This window comes from Sapajus apella, unplaced genomic scaffold (assembly GCF_009761245.1).
Source record: "Sapajus apella isolate SASKATOON/1434 unplaced genomic scaffold, GSC_monkey_1.0 scaffold51, whole genome shotgun sequence".
NCBI lineage: Eukaryota > Metazoa > Chordata > Mammalia > Primates > Cebidae > Sapajus > Sapajus apella.
In genome coordinates this window covers 14,396,241-14,416,127 of record NW_022436991.1, presented here as the reverse complement: position 1 = coordinate 14,416,127, position 19,887 = coordinate 14,396,241, and the positions used below count along the sequence as shown (strand labels likewise).

General features: G+C 42.2%; 1 protein-coding gene and 1 non-coding gene across 3 annotated transcripts in view; one reads left to right on the top strand and one right to left on the bottom strand.

The window, feature by feature from the left end:
- XPO6 (exportin 6) overlaps positions 1–19,887 on the top strand; it is a 121,485-nt gene that overhangs the window by 44,489 nt on the left and 57,109 nt on the right. For both annotated transcript variants that reach the window (XM_032243039.1, XM_032243037.1), the window contains exons 3-6: positions 2,535–2,647; positions 3,461–3,658; positions 8,585–8,744; positions 11,846–11,923. In XM_032243039.1, coding sequence (XP_032098930.1) covers positions 2,535–2,647; positions 3,461–3,658; positions 8,585–8,744; positions 11,846–11,923 — 549 coding nt within the window. The remainder of the gene's footprint in view (positions 1–2,534; positions 2,648–3,460; positions 3,659–8,584; positions 8,745–11,845; positions 11,924–19,887) is intronic.
- LOC116526769 lies at positions 939–1,064 on the bottom strand. Its single transcript, XR_004258269.1, has one exon. It is a non-coding gene; the product is annotated as a small nucleolar RNA SNORA25 (small nucleolar RNA).

Below are 19,887 nucleotides of genomic sequence, written 5' to 3'. Positions count from 1 at the left end.
GCGAAACTCCGTCTCAGCCTCCTGAGTAGCTGGGATTACAGGCATGTGCCACCATGCCCAGCTGATTTTTTGTATTTTTAGTAGAGACGGGGTTTCACCATGTTGACCAGGATGGTCTCGATCTCTTGACCTCGTGATCCACCCGCCTTGGCCTCCCAAAGTACTGGGATTACAGGCGTGAGCCACCGCGCCCGGCCTGCTCACCTTCTATGTTCATGAACTGAATGTGAAACCTTCTGGACATGTTCATATGCTAATCTGATCTTAAAACAAACTTAAGTAGCCAAATGCTCCAGATGCCGAATTTGAGTGCAGGCTGGGGGAATCCTGGGGTTTGGTTCCATATAGTGGGTTTGCCTTAGTTCAGTTCTCTTTGTACCTCGTCATTGTAGCTTTATTTGAGTGTGTAGGCTTGGACCACTTATTGCTTCTTTTCTACGGTCTTAGGATAAACTTAGGCTTTTCCTAGTTTGGCAGAGAAAGAAAGGAAGCGTTTTTAAGGGGCTCCACCCACCCTCTAGCAAAGGTAAATCAGTGCTCTAGAAATTGATAGAGCTGTTAGCAGGAACCTCGAGACTGTGTGGTCACTATAGAGTGGAGGAAACAGAAGCATCAGGGAGGAGCATTGACTCACTTGGGGTCAGACTCTGTCTAGAACAGAGCCCAGAGTTCCTCCATTCCAGTCTGGTTTGACTTCACCTTTGGGATTCACAGAAACCTTTGCCTAATTATTAGGGCAGGCTGTTAGCTTCCTTTTACAGAATTTTAATTAACTTTTATTTTTATTCAAATAAGTTTTTTGACTGGGCATAGTGGCCCATGCCTGTAATCTCAGCACTTTGGGAAGTCAAGGCGGGTGAATCACTTGAGCCCAGGGGTTTGAGACCAGCCTGGGTAACAAAGCAAGACTCCATCTCTATAAAAAAAAGTTTCCCCCCTTTTCTATCTCCTTACGAAAACAGCACCCTTGAGTGCTATGGCATCCTATAGAGAACTTTAGTCTTTCGTCATAGTGTTAAGAGCTCATGGTTTCACAGCCCCACGAGCCCTCTTTGGAATGATCTAAAATTAAGAGGCTTAGATTTTATTTTATTTTTATTTTTTACTTTTTTTTAATATATATTTTTTTAGAGATAGGGTCTTGCTCTATCACTCAGGCTGGGGGTAGTGACATGATCATAGCTCATTGCAACCTCGGCCTCCTGGGCTAAAGCCTCAGGCACACCAAAGCATGTTCATTTTGACACTTTCTTGATTTGTTGGTTTTTTTTTCCTTTAAATAGCCATCTGGCTGTAGTGGCTCACGCTTATAATCCTAGCTATTCAGGTGGCTGAGACAGGAGGATCACTTGAGGCCAGGCGTTAAAGACCAGCCGGGGCAACGTAGCAAGGTCTCCTCCTGCCTCAGCCTCCTGAGTAACTAGGACTACAGGCATGTACCTCCATGTCTAGTTAAGTGTTTCATTGTTTTGTAGAGACAGGGTCTTGCAATGTTGCCTAGGCTGGTCTTTGAACTCCTGGCCTCAAGCAGTCCTTCTGCCTCAGCCCCTCAAAGTGCTGAGATTACAAATGCGAGCCACTGTGCCTGGCCTTTTCATGGATTTTTAAATGAGACTGCTTCATTGCATTTAGCTTAAGTTGTAGGGAACTAGCAGAACAATGACTTGAGGATTAGAACAAGCTGCTATGTGTTCTGCTTTTCCAGAGGCTTTCTAGAATCTCTCAAGGGTGTGGGCCTTTGTACTTTTCCCCCTTTTTGGATTATGTTTCTTGACCAGTGCAGCAGGTCAAGGTGACTAAGGGACAGCATGTCCAGAAACATGATGGTAGCCCCGTAATGCTTGCTGCCTCGTGGATTCTGGCTGATGCCGTCAGCAGCCTAAGGAGGAGGAAAATCGATTCTAACCAACGTGATGTGTGGACAGGGCCGCTCCCTGTAATACTCGTCTTCGTTGCTCTTGCCACAGGCTGATTCACTTTTTTGGTGGCAGTGTTTTAAAATAAAACCAATCCAAATGAAGAATTAGCCTTTTTGAATTCTCTTGTATTTTTCCTTTCTGATTTTTGTAGGGTTAGTCTTAATCTTTTCTTTTTCTGCCTTTCTAGGCATCATTTTGTGTGTGTGAACAATGTACTCCACTGAAGATTTGTAGAGGAATGGTGAGGCGCTAGAATGTAGCTCATATCCAGAGGAAGTAAGTTAGCTAGCAGTTTTAAGAACATGGAATGGTACTCTGAACATTCCAGCCACACTTTAGCGTAAATAAGAACTTTAGCAGTGAAAGTTTCTCTGCCTAGAGAAATATCCATAGCAAGGTTATTGGCTTTAGATGGCTGAAGACATTGTCAGTGTCCATGGTCACCTCAGATGCAAAAAAAATTGTATGATTTATTTGATCTTGAAGAATCGCCGGTTTTGACATCATTTACATTATATGCGGAGAGGCATGTTTCAATAATAATAAGAGAGCCCAGCCTTGTCTTAATTTCATGTATTTTCATAGTTTTCTTTTGTTGCCATTTAACTTTTCCAGAGGAGCTTCTTAATAACTTTGCCCAGCAAATAGGAGCCTGGAGATTCTGCCTGTACTTTCTCTCCAGCACTAGGAATGACTATGTAATGATGTACAGTTTAACAGTTTTTGAGGTAAGTTGTCAGTAATTTTATACTCTTCTGCAAAGGATTTTGTAGTTGTGTTGCGGTATCATCAGCACCAGGCTGGAGTTGTGCTGTGCTGGGAGAGGGTAGCTCAGCTCCGGGATGTCGTTCCCACATACTCTCTTTATGTAGCGGTCTGGTGTTTGGGGCACCTTCCATCTTCCACACTAGAAAGGTAAGAGGGATGGGTGACTTTAGGGTTAAGTAGGTAGGTCATTTGTGGTAATAAGTAACGATTCCCTGCCTATTATTATTGGTAAGGGAAAGATAATTAAAGAAAACCATTTTAGGAGGAGAGATGATAAGTGTAATACCATCATCCGCAACCACAAAACGTTTTATTTGTATCACCGCTCTTCCAATCCTTGTCTTCCGTGCACACCTTTAAAAAAATCTAACTATAATCACATTGCCCATACATTTTGTATTCTGCTTTTCCCCACTTAACTTTATCTTATATCCTCATATGTGGTTATGACCTTTATTCACTAAGCCATTCTCCTGTTTTTGAGCGTTGAAGTTGTTTCTGCCATTATATTTTGGTGGCCATTAGAGACGGGGGTGTAAAAAAGTGTTTGCACATACAGCCTTTTGTTTCTGTTATTTGGCAGTTCTTCTTAGGAATGGGATTGTTGTGTCATAAGATTTGAATACTTTTATTATTCTTATTGCTAAATTGCCCCAAACCTTTCTTTAAAAAGGGATTCTTGTTTATTGAAGTGGTATAACTACTTTTGGAATGAAAACCAGTTATTTTTGTGTATGGATTGCTAACTTAAAAGATGTATATTTGTTTTTCAGAATCTGATCAATAAAATGTGGCTTGGGGTCCCATCTCAGGATAAGATGGAAATCCGTAGCTGCCTGCCCAAACTCCTTTTGGCTCACCATAAAACCTTACCTTACTTTATACGGAACAAGCTCTGCAAAGTTATTGTTGATATTGGACGTCAGGATTGGCCCATGTTCTACCACGACTTTTTTACTAACATTTTACAGGTAAGGATATACCTAAGGAAACTATCTTGTAAATAGTTTGTTTGTTAAAGTGCTTATTTCCTTGTCCTGAAGAGGACTTTAAAGATTAGCATTTTGGAACTGCAGTAGTGAGGTTATTGTAGGACAGATTGTTGCATTCATTTAACTTCATATTTCTAAGGCATATTGTATCTTTGTGCGGTGAAGAAAGCAGGCAGGGGGTAGAGGGAAGACCTAATCTCTTTGTTAACCTCTTGTGCAATTCTGTTCAGCCAGGATTTGAAAGCCTGTTAGGTGCTGTATCAGATGTTGTGGGTACAAGGGTAAGGTCTTCAGTAGTTTCAGTATTTAGTGGGGGAAATAGCTGTGCAAACAGTAATTATTCAACAATATGGTAATTTTTGTGGAAGTATATGCAGAATGCTGTTGTGGCATAGCGTGTAGACCTGGTGGTGTTGGGCTGAGATGTGAGATGGTGAAGTAGTAGAGCAAGCAGCTAGATTGATGGGCAGAGGCCAGTCCAAGAAGAGTTGGGGGGTTCCATGGTGCAATTCATAGTCCTTCCTAGGGAGCTAATGAAAAGTTTTGAGAAGGGAGAAAACATGGCCACATGTTTATGATGGAATGAGGACTAGTAGCTGGGGTCTGGTATGCAGAGGGATGAGGTGAGAAGGAAGGAGGCAGGATGAAGAGGATCTAAGCCAAAAGGAGACGACCTGGTAGGTGGAGGTGAGGCACCCAGGGGACAGGGGCAGGAGGCCAGTGACCCTAGGTGAGAGGGGACAGAAGGGAGGAATCTAGAATGACTTCTAGTTTTCTGGCTCAGATTTTTCAGGCCAAGGTTGAAAGAAGGGGAATGAGTTTGGGCAGAAGATGGTGAATTCAGTTTGTTAGAAAATGCATTTAAAATTTGTGTGTTCCTTCTGTGTAATAACTAGTGAGACATTAGGAAGTGTGGTTCTGGGTTCAGGATTTAGAAGTCAGAAGGGAGTAGTTGGGACCTAAAAGCTATGAGAGAGATGCTATTGCTCATTTCCTGTGATGAAGTTGGAAACATTTTCATGTTATTGAGCTCATCTTGGGTATGTAGGAAATGGGTATTATACACAGTTTATAGAAATAAAGTTCTTTGAAAATTGGTTGTAGTCTCAGTCACTGTAGGATTTTCCAGAAAAATATCATTTCTAATGTTCTGCCTGCTCTTCATATAAACCATTTTAATGATGCAGCAATTAAAAAAGAATTCAGTATCCACAGTGCGTCTCTCAGATAGTCACTCAGAGGGGCACAAAAATTCTGCACTTAGTTTTGTTTTGTATAGTGCTTCATTTATCTAGAGATTTATGGGATTGTTACTGCAAAGGAGATTCATGCCTTTATTCAAGTAGTCAACTGTTTGTTGAACACTAAGTACCTGAGGGGATATAGTAATGAACAAACACCAAACTGCCTTCCTGGAGTTTCCTATCTCAGGACAGGGACAGGGGCATCAACAAACAATAAGCAGGCATTTATAAGCATTATGATGAAAATTCAATCCAGGGAAGGGCAAAGAAACTAGCGGGGGTTGTGTTTAGATGGCATGCTGGTAGAAGGCCTTTCTGGGACAGACATTTGAGCAGAAACTTGAGTAGGGGTGATGGGATGAACATAGGTATCTAGGGGAACAGTATTTTGGGCAGAGAGAATAGCAAGTGCAGAGAACCTGAGGAATGGCAATAGGCCAGTAGCCCTGGACCTGGGGGCACGAGGCGGGGGACATTTTCCTGCTGTCTGTCCCATATACTTGCCTTCACTCCAAGTTGAGGATGGTTATGGTGACACTCTCTCTATGGTTCTCTTAAGTGGGAGCTAGGGAAGCCCACTGGAGACAGGAAACACCAAGAGGGTTGGGAGTCTAAGTGCATCTTTTCCTGGGTTTGTTAGTGGTACGTCCTGTGACAAGAAGCGAGGGACCTTGAGACAGAGAGTCACAGGTTTGATGATAGCAGGTGTGGAGGAGCTACAGTTCCACCACTGGGATTGGTCCCTTTGAAGAAGAACAGACTGTTTCCTGGCTACATTTGAAGCATAATTATTTGTAACAAATGAGGATTTGGAAGGGCGCTTTTAGGTGAAGGGTTCCTGGAGGTTTAAAAAGGCTAGTTGTCCTCTGTTCTCCACTGCCTCCCCCTTCCAACCCCTTCAGAAATGACTCCTTTAACTTCATTTAGCTTTCGTGACTTTGAAACACCATAGAGTGGAAAGAGCCAGACTGTGAGGCAGCAGGTTTGAGTTCTGCACCCAACTTCGTGTAAAGTCATCTTTTTCTTTTCTTTTTTAATATGTAGAGATAGAGTCTCACTGTGTTGTCCAAGCTGGTCTTAACCTTTTGGCCTCAAGTGATCCTCCTGCCTTGGCCTCTCAAAGTGCTAGGATTATAGGTGGGAGCCGCTGCCCCTAGCCTGAAGACCTCTTTGATTTTAGCAACTCCTCCCACTTACATAAACTTCTATTTCTTTCTTTGCAAAATGAGAGGGTTAGACTAAGTGATCTTTGAAACCCTTTCCAGTTGTGTTATGTCCTGCTTCTTATTTATTCTTGTGGACTAGACAATGGCATATAAGCCTTGTCAAGAATGATCAGTGCTCAATTGCTGACATTTCTGATAATAGAGTGGAGTCATCCCTTTTTATCTGTGGGGGATTGGTTCCAGGAACCCCTTGGATACCAAAATTCATGGATGCCAAAGTTCCTGATACAAAAAGGCATAGTTTGCATGTAACCTGTCACATCCTTTTGTATAGGTTAAACCGTCTCTAGATTACTTCTGATACCTAATGCAATGTAAATGCTCTGTAAATAGTTGTTATACGGAATTGTTTAGGGAATAATGACAAGAAAAAACTGTCTATATTTAGTATAGATGTAGCTGTCCTTTCTTCTTTTTCCTGATTATGTTCTATCTGTGGTTGTGTGAACCCTTGGATACAGAACTCATGGATATGGAGGGCTAACTGTAAACTTATTCTTCAGGTATTGGTAACTAATTCCAGACTGGTTCTGGAATCAATTTCACCATCACATGATCCTTTGAGTAAATCATCTAAAGGGTTTTTTCTTTTTTTTTTGGCTCATGATGTGTTTGCACTCTGGAGTGCATGGTTTTGTTTTTTTGAACTCTGACAGTTTGTTGGGTGGTAGCTATGCAGTTTTTGTTATAATTGTAGTGACCACCATAACCAGATAGAGAGGGGTTGATTTGGGCTTCCAGGAAGATACTTACCGTGCTGTGGGTTGGTTATACCCTTTCTAGGCTGCTGGAGAGGTACTCAAAATTGAAACCGACCCCTTTCCTTCCCACCTGCCTGCACATACGCCAGCACACACATGACACCAACAGTTCTAGAACCTGTTCTTTAAGTTCCTGAAGACTGCTGAGCAGAACCTGTGGTCACATTGTGCCTGGCGCCAGATACTTAAGGGGCAAGCAGCGTAGGAGAGAATTGCTGTTTCTTTTATTGGGTTGTATATGGAACCTTTTCAGAAGTTCACACTAGAAACCTGAACTTGTTCTTCAACCTACGGCAGCTTATTGCCTGTTAGATTGCAGAGATTACCTATGTTACAAGCTTAAATTATAGATGTGAAGATGGTAAAGGAAACACCATTTTAATAAAAAGCTTTCTGGGTGCAAAACTAATGAGAAGACAAATTAACACATTTTATCACGCTCTTTTTCAAGTAAAGAATAGCTTTCTTTTTTCATCTGGCTTCTTGCCTGACCTTCTCCCCTTCCTCTAAATGGTAAGAGAAAGGAGAGCTTGCAGATAGATTTTCCATATTGTAGGGGATTTTTATTTCTGAGAATCACAGCATTTCATATTTATAGGAGAGTGTATATTGCCAAATGGGATATTTGGCATTGTGAATCATTTCTAGCTGAGAGAGTAAGAATGAGGACTGGAGGGGAAAATAGAGACGAAGGAGGTAGAGGAGAAAGAAAGGAATAGGAGGAAGTAATGGGAATCTTTTAGAATATAGACTGATAAGCCAAAGGTCTTCAAATGAAAGAGGTGCTCACTGAGGATCAGTTCTATTTCATTGTGTAAAGAAATTTCCTGTCCCTCCTACGGTGCATTTTTTGAATTTAAGTCAGTGTTAGAAATAGTTGCAGTTTGTAGAAAACGAAAAGAAAAATTGTGGAGGATATACAAAGTTTTAGTGCTCAAGAGACCTGAATTTGTTGAGAGCATTTTAGATACATCATTCATTGCTGCGGGTTACCTAGTGCTGCTTCTGAAGACACTTGAATTTACCTTAAATTCCCATTATTGTGTACTTGTCCTGCTCTTTAGGGATGAGCTTTTCCTTGCTCTGTGATAAGGAGAGTCATTTGTAAGGTAAAGGAATGTACCCTGTATTTCCTTTTTTTTTTTTGAGACAAAGTCTTGCTGTGTTGCCCAGGCTGGAATACATTGGTGCGATCTCGGCTCACTGCAGCCTTTGCCTCCTGGGTTCAAGTGATCCTCTTGCCTCAGCCTCCTGAGTAGCTGGGATTACAGGTGCGTGCCACCACGCCCAGCTAATTTTTTTTGTGTTTTTAGTAGAGATAGGGTTTTACCATGTTGGCCAGGCTAGTCTCAAACATCTGCCCTCGTGATCCGCCCACCTCGGCCTTCCAAAGTGCTGGGATTACAGTCATGAGCCACCACGCCCAGTCAAGAGCATTGTTTTCTAGCTGTTTTTAAGTTCATGGTGTTAGAATTTTGTCCATAAAATATGATGGAACGTATTTTGAATGGTTAAAAAGCTACCTAAATATCCTCTAAGTGAAGTTTCTAAAGTGTTGATTTATGTTCATATAAGATTAAACACACACAGATGCTTCACAGCTTTAGTGCTACTGAGTCCTCTTTGTACTTTATGAGTCCAACACTCTGCTCAGAATGTGCTTTTTCCTGGCAGTTGATCCAGTCCCCTGTGACAACCCCCCTTGGGCTTATCATGTTGAAGACAACTTCAGAAGAGCTGGCTTGTCCTCGTGAGGATCTCAGTGTGGCTCGGAAGGAGGAGTTGCGGAAGCTGCTACTGGACCAGGTGCAGACAGTGCTTGGGCTACTGACAGGTGAGCAGCGTGGTAGTGCCCAGAGATCGAGGCCTGCCCACAGACGCCCAGAGTTCAGGCCTTGGCACTCAGCAGTTTTGGGCAGTTGTTTGTGCTGCTTCTGAGATGGCATGAAAATGGGAAGCTGCATTCCCAACACCTATAGCCCAGTGTCTAGCACACAGTAGGACCTCAAAATAGATTTGTACCTTATTTTCCTTGTAGTCTTTCACTAATTGGTCCTCCCTGTAACTGTGATCAGTGAGGTAGAGTCCAGGTCATAGGAGTATGCTTACAGTGCCGATCGCTACATGGTAAGTTAGGTGGGTGGCAAGCACTTTGTTTAAAATAATTTGAATTGAAGATCAGGAGAAGTTGGAGTAGGAGGCTGTGAACATTTCCCGTTCTGGGTTAGGAAGTGAGATGTGGTTGTGGAGCCAGCCCCTTGTGCACTAGGTTGTCGTTGTATGTAGCATTTTGTCTGTTCTGTTTGATGAGGGCCTTGTGACAAGGCGTAAAGGGTAAGAATAAACAGAAAGCAAACCACAACCCGAGACAGGAAGGTAGGAGGAGAGGGAAGTATCTGGGGTGGCGTCTCTGTGCTGCTGTGAGACCTATTTGCTAGGGAGGCATGTATGCAGTGCCTGGCCATGAGGCCCTGGGGGTGCTGGGAGCTTCGGCTTGCTAGTTGAGGGAATCTTGTAGTAAAAAGAAGTGTTTTTATCTCTTAACTCCTCTATCCAGGCTTCTTATATGCCTAGGAACTTTCTTTTTTGTATCTCCAGTTTAGTGCTTGGCATGTGGTAGGCACTTAAAATTGGCTGAAAGAACCATTGATTTAAAAAGTAAACTTAGGTTAGTGCAGTGGCTCATGCCTATAGTCCCAGTGCTTTAGGAGGCTGAGGTAGGAGGATCACTTGAGCCCAGGAGTTTGAGACCAGACTGTGCAACACATTGAGACCTCCATTTCTCGGGGCGGGGAAAATGTTAGGTGGGTGTGAGATGCAAGCCTATAGTCCCAGCTACTCAGGAGGCTAACGCAGGAGGATTGCTTGAGCTCAGGAGTTTGAGGCTGCACTCCAGCCTCGGTGACAGAGAAGTGATACCCTTTTTTTTTTTTCCCCAAATCTTGATATTTGCCACCCCAACCCTTCCCTAAAGCCCCAGGGGTGAACCTAAACCTTCAGAGTATTTATTCATTCAAAGCACTTTTTTTTTCTTTTTCCTTTTTTTTGAGCTAGGATCTCTCTCTGTTGCCCAGGCTAGAGTGCAGTGATGTGAACACTGCTCAGTGCAGCCTCAAATTTTGGGGCCTAAGCTATCCTTCCACCTCAGCCTTCCAAGAAGCCGGGACTACAGGCATGTGGCACCGTGCCTGGCTAATTTTTGTATTTTTAGTAGACACAGAGTCTCCCTGTATTGCCCAGGCTGATCTCTAACTCTTAGGCGCAAGTGATCTCCTGCTTTAGCTTCTGAAAGTGCTGAAACTACAGGCATGAGCCACTGTGCCTGGCTTCAAGCACATTTTTTGACACCCCAACTAAATGTTAAATTTCTAATGTTAGGGACCATGTTTTATAACTCTGTGTTCTACTGTGCCTAGCAGTATATTAAATATTTAAAAAATTGAGATAAAATTCATCATTTTAAAATGCAGTATTGACTGGCTTTTAGTGCATTCTTGAGGTTGTGCAGCCGTCACCACTATCTAATTCCAGAACATTGTCATCACTCTAAAAAGAAGCCTCGTACTCATTAGCAGTACCCTCCATTCTCCTCTCCCCCAGTCCCTGGCATTCACTAATCTACTTAGTCTGTCTCTATGGATTTGCCTTTTTTGGAATTCTCATAAAAATGAAAGCATACAGTATGTGATCTTTTGTGTTTGGCTTCTTTCACTTAGCATAATGCTTTCAATATTTATCCAGGTTTTAATATGAAAAATTTGAGAAAAAGATATTTTCAGAAGCCTTTATGATCACCTTATGTTCCTGGTTCTGTAGGTACAAAGAGGAACAAAACACAGTTCCCACCCTTGGGTAATTTACTCTTGAGCGGGAAGAGACAAGTAAACGGTTAAAGGTGTTTTAAAAGCTATAATAGAGTCATGTTTTATGTGCAGCAATTCCTGGAGGAGGTGACAACTGAATGGAATTTTGAGGGACAGGCATGTGGCGTCCTTTAGTCTAGTGGTGGAAAGGTCAAGTTGAAATTGGGAGGAGGAGAGCAGGTCAGAGGTTGTGGGGGGACACATGTAGAAGGAACAGTAGATGGTTGAGCATAGCGAGGCCACACCTGTGGGGTGGGCTGAAGGCTGGGTCAGGTGAGGCTACATGAGGCCAGCAGAGGCCAGGATTTCTGGCCTGTTTTTTGCGTGAGGAACGAAAGAGGATTGGTAGCAGGTTTGTGGGGAACGAAAAGTTGCGTTTGGGATATGCACATAGTGTTGTCCAGGAAGCAGGTGGACATGCAGCTCTGTGATTGTGCTGCCTTATTTCTGGAGCCCCCATCATATGACACAGAGCTTGGTGTATATAGTGAAGGTGAGTTTGGGCCAAGAATGAGAGACTTGAGAAGCTTCAGAATATATTTTCTTGAAGCCATGGCAGTGGATGAGTCACTTCAGCAGTGAAAGTGAAATGAGAGGAGAAGCAGGCCAGTAAGGGAACCTGGGGAAACGTGCATGTTTAAGTGACTCATGGGCAGAGAATGGAGGTAATAGTGAAAGGGATGGAATCGAGTTCAAAGAAACCGGAGAAAAGCCAGGAAAGAGTGGTGCTTCGCACTCAGAGAAGGGTTTAGGCTATGGCCTGTAATGGTCAAGGAGGATGGGGATTAAGTGACCGGTGAGTGGACACAGCAACCAGGTGACTCTGGCAAAGAGCAGTGCTGGAGGCAACAGAGGGGAGAGGCCACACTGCAAGGCCACAGTGAAGCAGTGGAGAGCCAAAAGATAGCTGTGAAGTCCAGAGGCACAGCCGCTAGCTGGAGGAGGACGTGGTCAACAGAGGGATGTTCAAATACTGATGTTCGATCAAAGGTATCAAGAAACTTTCTCTAAATCTGATTTTTATCTGCTGGACATTATTTCTCTTATAACTCTGTTTCTCCTTTCTTGGTAGGTATCTTGGAGACTGTCTGGGACAAACACAGTGTTACTGCTGCCACTCCACCACCATCCCCAACCTCAGGAGACAGTGGTATGGTCTGCCTGCCAGCCAAGGCATTCTTCTTTTAAAATGTAATTGGGGGCAGGTGTGGTCACTTGCACCTGTAGTCCTCCGTACTGAGGAGGCTGAGGTAGGAGGATCACTAGAGGCCAAGAGTTTGAGACCAATCTGGGCAACATAGAGTCCATCTCTATTTTTAAAATTTACATTAAAAAATAGTCCTTTTGATCATCTGCCAAAAAAAAAAAGTCCTAGGTTGTTGCCCTCATTTTTTTCTTTTTCTCAAATGTCATGTCTATGTGCTTGTGCTGAAATTGGTATGAGCCTTTGGGCTCACACGTCTGCTTGTCCTTCTGCAGGGGTGGCAGGAGGTGGGCAGCAGCCCGAAGGAGAGGACATAGAAATAGGAATGTTGAGTGCGTTCTTCCTCGTTGGACTCACTTTGGCCAAGCCAGAGTGGGGACCAGGATGCAGTAGTTAACATTGAATCGACATTGGTTAGGAGTCATTTGGTAAAGGCAAGTGTATTTGCAGAGGCTATTAAATAGTTTACTGGTTGCTATTGTTATTGTCCACAGTTATATTAATTAATATCTGCTTCAGAGTTCAGAGTGCAGTTCATCTAAAGATGGCTACTTTCAAGGATGGTTGGAAAGAGGAAATTGCATCTGAACAGGAACTTTAGTTTCTAAATGCTGCTGTTTACACTAAATGATCACAAATGCTTTTCCAGCAGAGTATGTCCTGTGAATTGGCACATATTTCTTCCTCTACTGTAAAGGTCAATGTGGCTACTGAGAAATATTCCCACATCTTCTCCTTTACTTCAAGGAGATAGGCTGTTGACGTCAGACATCTCTAAGCCCAAGCTGTTTTATGTAGCCTGCTCTTAATATGTGGAAGTTGAAATTCTTGCAGGGTTACTCTAGAATTAGAAATATATCAGGAAGTTTTGAGGAGTGCTCTTAGTGCCCTGGTTATTACAAATTTTCTTTATCTTACTTGGATTAAAAATTATTAGCAGGCCATTTGTCATACTGCTTAGATTAAAAAATAGAGCTCTAGAGCACATTATGAGGTCATAGGAAATGGAACTTTGTATTTGGTGGCAGACCTTTATTCTTTAGGTAGATATTTGAGGTGGCTCGGCAGATTTATATTTTGCGGTATCTGGATGATTAAAGAAACATTTGGAGATTCAGAGGTTTGATTTTATGAGTGAACGAATACCTTGGAGTATCCACAGTTAAGTTTGTCATTTCATGTAAATTCTGTTTGCAAAGATTAGTTCTTTTTTTGAGACAAGGTCTTCTCTGTCACCCAGACTGGAGTGCAGTGGCAGTGATCACGACTCACTGCAGCCTGGAATCCCTGGGCTCCAGCGATCCTCCCATCTCAGCCTCCCAAGTAGCTGGGACCACAGGTGTGCACCAACATGCCCAGCTATTTTTGTATTTTTTGTAGAGATGGGGTTTTGCTGTGTTGCCCAGGCTGGTCTCAAAACTCTTGAGCTTAAGCGATCTGCCTGCCTCAGCCTTTCAAATTGCTGGGATTACAGGTGCGAGCCACCATACCCAGCCAAGATTAGTTCTTTGGAGTTAGATTTGTTTTAGACACTTAAATACTTGGTATGTAGTTTGTTAACAGCAGCAGTTTATCGTAGAAGAAACACTTGTTTGTGTTTCACTTGGCTTCATCCAGAGAGGTTCTGAGCTAACTCAGTTTATACTTTGATAGGCTCTATTTTCCTAAGGTCACGTTGGGGAATGTCAGATAATACAAACCAGAAGTATGTGCTTACCTCTTTTATGTGTTGCTTAGGTTTTATGAGGCTGGGCGGAATAAAATGTGAACTAACTTGACATTTGCATGGAACAAAACCTAAAATATAGTGCCTATTTCTTGAGAATTGCCTCTTAAAATTTTTTGAAGTGTTGGATTTTTGTATTTAAGAAACAGCAAAATAAATTGAGCCTATGGGGTGCCCAGGGAGTTATGTAAGCTTTTAAGCTGGTGTACTTCCCCTTTAAAAAAAATTGCATGTTCATTTGTTAAAATATTTTTTTTTTCTTTTTATGGTAATGTAAGTGAAGTCATTAGATCTTTGGACAGTGCTGATGATGTAATCATCATTCATTTTGGTGCTTTTGCTCAACTCTTTTTGTGCACTTAAGACACAAAGTTAAGCAGTAAAACTTCCAAAAAATTGTTTTGCTTTCTTGACCATATCAGTTTTCTAGAGAAAATTTATTCTGAGAAACCGAAGGGCCCAGTGAAGCAAGCAAACGAACTCCTTAGCACACCCCAGCTCAGCCCTTGCGGGACTCTCCCGCCCTGCCCTTCAGGGTTAGTAGCCCCCTGAGGCTTGTGGTTTTCTTTTCCCCGTATACTTTCTCTTAATACTAGTTCCTGCAACAACTCCTGTAATAGCCTGGATGTAGAAAAAGGTTTGAAGGTATGTGTGGTTTATTTCTCAGCATAGTTCCCCAGATTGTTACCTGAACTCCTAAACCAGCGGCAGTAGTGATCACTCACCTCATTAGACCAGACTGCTGTGAAACACAGGATGGTCCATCTCTTGCTTACAAACAAGGAAGCTTGCCAGGGGTTGCATCGCCAGTGAACAGAGTGGGCACATGAACCCCTACCAGAACCTAGAATTCCAAGTCTAGGTGCGCAGTCATCATCCTAGCTGTGCTTTCTTGGTTGTTCTCACCAGTTCTGTCCAATTCCTTCCCCTGGTTTCGAATCTTACTTACTCTGTGACCTTGAGTGGGTCCTTTACCTTCTCTGACCACTGATGTCCTTGACTATAAAGAGAGAATAGCTTCCTCTGAGGATAAATGAGGGAAGATGTGGGCATTGCCCCCCACCTGCTGAGGCTGTTTCTTCCTGCTGCGCTGGTGCAGCCTCCTCATCGTCCTTTGTCTCCTCTCTCTTCACTTCACTTTGCTTGGACCAATGGGAAAAAAAGTGCACAGAATGAGATTATGTGACTACGGCAATTCTGAGTTAGCTTTGATTGTTCTGCAGTAAAATGAAGGGACCATATCTTTCCCCGCGCACATGGTATGTAGTTTCAAATGTAGATCTGTACATACATGATGATGAAAAATTCTTCAGGGTGAGGATATATCAGAGAGCATGAATTGAGGCCAGTACTTCCTGCGTCCTCCCAAACTCTTAACAACTTGCATATCTTCATGCAAATGTTTTCCTGTATTCCTGCCTATAGAAAGGTGGGACTTGGGAGTGTCACTTACAACTCCTGTGACCTTATTTTCTCCTCCAAGGGCTCCCTGAATAGTGTTCCCCCATTTTACTGGACCATGGCTGCAGTTAGATCTATGGTTTGTCCTGCAGTGGATATTTGACAGTGTCTGGTTAACACGACTGTAGAAGTGCTATTGGCATCTAGTGAGTGGAGGCCAGGGTGCTGCTGAACACCCCGCAGCACGCACGGGACCAAAGAATGATCTAGCCCCAGATGCCAGTAGAGCTGAGGTTGAGAAACCCTAAGTTAGTAAATATACAATTTTGGGAAACACATGAAGTTTCAATAATTAAAAAGCTTTGTATGAAAGTTTATTACAGGGCTGGGCGTGGTGGCTCAAGCCTGTAAATCCCAGCACTTTGGGGGGCCTAGGTGAGAGGATCACTTGAGCTTAGGAGTTTGGCAACTTCTGTGTTGTATACACATACACATACACATACACATACACATACACATACACAAACACACACACAGACATATACATACACATACACATACAGGCATGGTGGCTCATGCCTGTAGTCCCAGTTACTTGGGAGGGTGAGGTGGAAGGATCACTTGAGTCCAGGGGGTTGAGGCAGCAGTGAGCCTTGATTGTACCACTGTATTCATGCCTGGGCAACAGATCAAGACCCTGTCACCAAAAAAAATTACAAATACCCAACCATGTCTTCATTCCTTCTAAGTCAGTAAATGCACCAGAGTTGTCTACACAGCTCTGTGGGGATTGGTGCATATCACTGCCAGGTCACAGGTTTGTAATCAAGCTATCCTCTTCCACAGAGAACTTGGTAAACCTCTCTTAGGTTTGCATTGGAAATGGCTGCCACATGAAGCAGAATCTGTTTTGTGGTGATTCCTTCTACCTTGATTACAGTGTAATTTTTGAAAAACACTTTTGTCATCCACTAAAATACCTTGACATACTTTAAGTAAAATCATTTTTATGAGAAACAGCCTTTTAACAGGTTCTTCTCCCCGGCCCCAACCTTTTTAGGCAGATGAGTTGTGATATACTTCTTAGCAGATGCTGACTTCCATGACCATGGTCCTGCTACGTTCTTTCTTTGAGGACAAAAGTAATCACAGGTCATTCATATCCACCTTTTCGCCTTTGCATAATCTTGTTCAGTCTTTGTCTTCACATATTTGTCTTTCGATGCTTACAGTCATGGTATACACGTGCTATTTCACGTATGATTTTGGACCATGCATATTTTTCTGTATTTATTTTCTCTCTCTTTTTTAATACAGAGGAGAACAATTAAGAATATTTTTCTGTATTTAAATATTAGCTTTCTTATTGCTCATTTTTCCTGGTTGCATAATCTTTCCAGTGAACTTGCTTTTTGGAAGGGAACACTGGTTTTGAGGCCAGACCCTAGTTTGGTTTCATTTCTACCTCATGGTTAACAAAGGGACTTGGGGAAACACCTGGTCTGTCTGTGCCTTGGTTATTTTAATGGTCTGCAAATATGAGTAACAATACCTGCCTTAGAGTTGTGAGTATTAAATAAGACTATGCATATAGTTTTCAGTGTAGGGTCAAGCAAATAATCACACAGCAGACTGCAGCTGTTAACTGCTTTTACTATATTATTATGGATGTTTTGCTTTTTTCCTTTTAGTGATCCATTCTGGAAAGTCTTCTGAGCCATATTCTAGGGACAGCTTTGAAATCTGCTTTTCCTTTTTTTTTGGCTCCTCATAAACCAACTTGAAAAGTCCACTTTAAGAATGGAGCTTAAACCCCTTGCTAATAAAATCACAAAATCCTCAGTATAATAGCAGGAGGAGGTTGCGGCTGAGAAAGGCTAGCCAACTTATTCATGTTCATCCAGCGTTAGTACTAGGCCTCAGTTCTCAATAAGCCTAGGGACCCCTGGAAGTACTCTGGACCCTCTGGGGAGTCCCAAAGGCCAGGTATGTGTTCATAAAAATACTAAGACATTGTTTGTCATTTTTATTCTCATTCTCTCATGAGTATGAAGAAAAAAGTTAATTCCAGATTCCACATTGCAGTTAATCAGTCAGAAATTACTATTCATCAGATTTTAATCTAATATTATAGAATAGCCACAGTTATTTGAGAAGGTCACTAAAAGCCGTTGACCATTTGTAGTTGCATATCTGTGTGAAGCCGCATTTTCTTCAGTGAAAAAAGCCTATTGCAAAAGAGTGAAGGCGAAGCAGTTGAGAGAGTCTAGTTACTTTTAAACCAGCCACTAAAGAGATTTCAAAAATACAAAAACAGTACTACTACACTTTGGGAGGCCGAGGTGGGTGGATCACCTGAGGTCAGGAGTTCGAGACCAGCCAGACCAATGTGGAGAAACCCCGTCTCTACTAAAAATACAAAATTAGCTAGGCGTGTTGGCACAGGCCTGTAATTCCACCTACTGGGGAAGGAGGTTGAGGCAGGAGAATCACTTGAACCTGGGGAGTGGAGGTTGCAGTGAGCCAAGATTGTGCCATTGCACTCCACCCTGGGCAACATAAGCAAAACTTAAAACAAAACAAGACAAAACAAAAAACAGTACTGTTCTTCTCAGTAATTATTTTTGGGTGAAATACAGCTTTTTTTTTTTTTTTTTTTTTTTTTTTGTTTAAATGTTATTTATGCTTACATGATGGCTTTATAATTAAATGAATTAAATATTGAAACATTTCCCAGCTTTAATTGCTAATTTGGCAAATATCAGTAGAAGTAACCCTCATGAGAGCTTTCTGTTTGGGATGCTCAGTAGTTTTTAAGAGTGAGGACTTCTGAAACCCAAACATTTGAGACCTAGTGCTATAAAATAAAAAATAAAATGTAAATATTTACCCCAATATCTCATATAGAAGGAACATCAAATAATATTTGATCACTGCAGACATCTCTCCACAGAGATAAGACAGATAAAAAGACAAAAATGGCATCTAATTTTATAGTTGTTGGTTTTATTAACGAATTTTAGTTTAACCTGAATTTTTTTTTTTTTTTTTTTTTGAGACAGTAGTCTGTCTCTGTCTCGATCTTGGCTCACTGCAACCTCCGTCTCCTGGGTTCAAGTGATTCTCATGCCTTAGCCTCCTGAGTAGCTGGGATTACAGGTGCTTGCCACCACACCCGGCTAATTTTTTTGTATTTTTAGTAGAGATGAGGTTTCACTGTGTTAGCCAGGATGGTCTCAGTCTCCTGACCTCATGATTCGCCCACCTCGGCCTCCCAAAATGCTGGGATTACAGGCGTGAACCACTGTGCCCAGCCCTTTTTTTTTTTTTTTTGAGATGGAGTCTCACTCTGTCACCCTGGCTAGAGTGCAGTGGCATAATCTAAGCTCACTGCAACCTCCGCCTCCTGGATTCAAGCAATTCTTCTGCCCCAGCCTCCCAAGTAGCTGGAATTACAGGCGTGCACCACCATGCCCAGCTAATATTTGTATTTTAGTAGAGATGGGGTTTCACCATGTTGGCCAGGATGGCGTGGACCTCCTGAACTCAAGTGATCTGTCTGCCTTGGCCTCCCAAAGTTCTGGGATTACAGGTGTGAGCCACCACGCCCAGCCAGGTTTTACTTAAATTTAACAGAAGGTATTAAACTTAAGGAATTGCTGACCTTGAGGTGCTTGTTCCACAAGAGATATTAATTTCTAAAAGATACCTATAAGGTTAAGAAATAATTAAGAAAATCAGTTTTGTACTACATATTTTTATTTTATTTATTCTCCCCGCCCCCGGCATGTTTAATTTTAGACCATGTATTTTGGGACTTCTTGATTGACAAAGATGGGAAAGTTAGCTAGCGCACCCTATTTAAGTCTTACGTTTGTTTACTCTTGAGTCTGTGTGTAATATGATGCTGGTGCATCCTTTTGCTACAGCCTCTCCATTCCTTAATTCTTCATTTTGGTTTATCTTTATCTATGTGGTTTCTTTGTGTAGTATCCTCCTTGAGAAGAATTTGTGGAGTTATCTGAGGTTTTGCATGTTTGAGAGAATGTCCCCAGGCTGTGAATATTACTGTAGAGAAATCTGACTGAGGTATTTTCTCCTTTGTATTTGTGCTTTTTTTCTGCCTACACTGCTTCCTCATTTTAAACATTCTTAGTATTGATCACTCTTTATCATTTTTTTTTTTGAATAAGATAAACCCTTTCATATTGTAGAGTCACATCTTTATTTGAGGAAAATTTTCTTCTTGTTATAGTTTTTTTTTTTTTTTTTTTTTTTTTAAAGACAGAGTCTTGCTCTGTCACCCAGGCTGGAGTACAGTGGTACAATCATAGCTCACTGCAGCCTTGACATCCCCAGGCTCAAGTGATCCTCCTGCTTAAGCCTCCTGAGTAGCTGGGACTACAGGGCTGCACCACCATGCCTGGCTAATTTTTGTATTTTTTGTAGAAATGCATTCTTGCTATGTTGTCCAAGCTGGTTTTGAATTCCTGAGCTCAAGTGATCTGCCTGCCTTAGCCTCCAGAAATGCTGGGATCACAGGTGTGAGCCACTGTACCTGGCCTCTTGTTATAGTTTTAAATATTTTTCTTCTTTTGTCTTCTCTAAAATAATTTTACAGCTTTTTTTTCCTGTTTCATTTTGTTTGATTTCCTTTAGTCTAGTGCTTTCAAAAATCAAGCAAGCATAAGAATCACTTGGAGCGCTTTGTAAGAACACAGATTCCTGGACCCCAACCCCTTCAGGCTCTACTCCAGTAGGGTGTGGGATGGGGCCTGGTGAT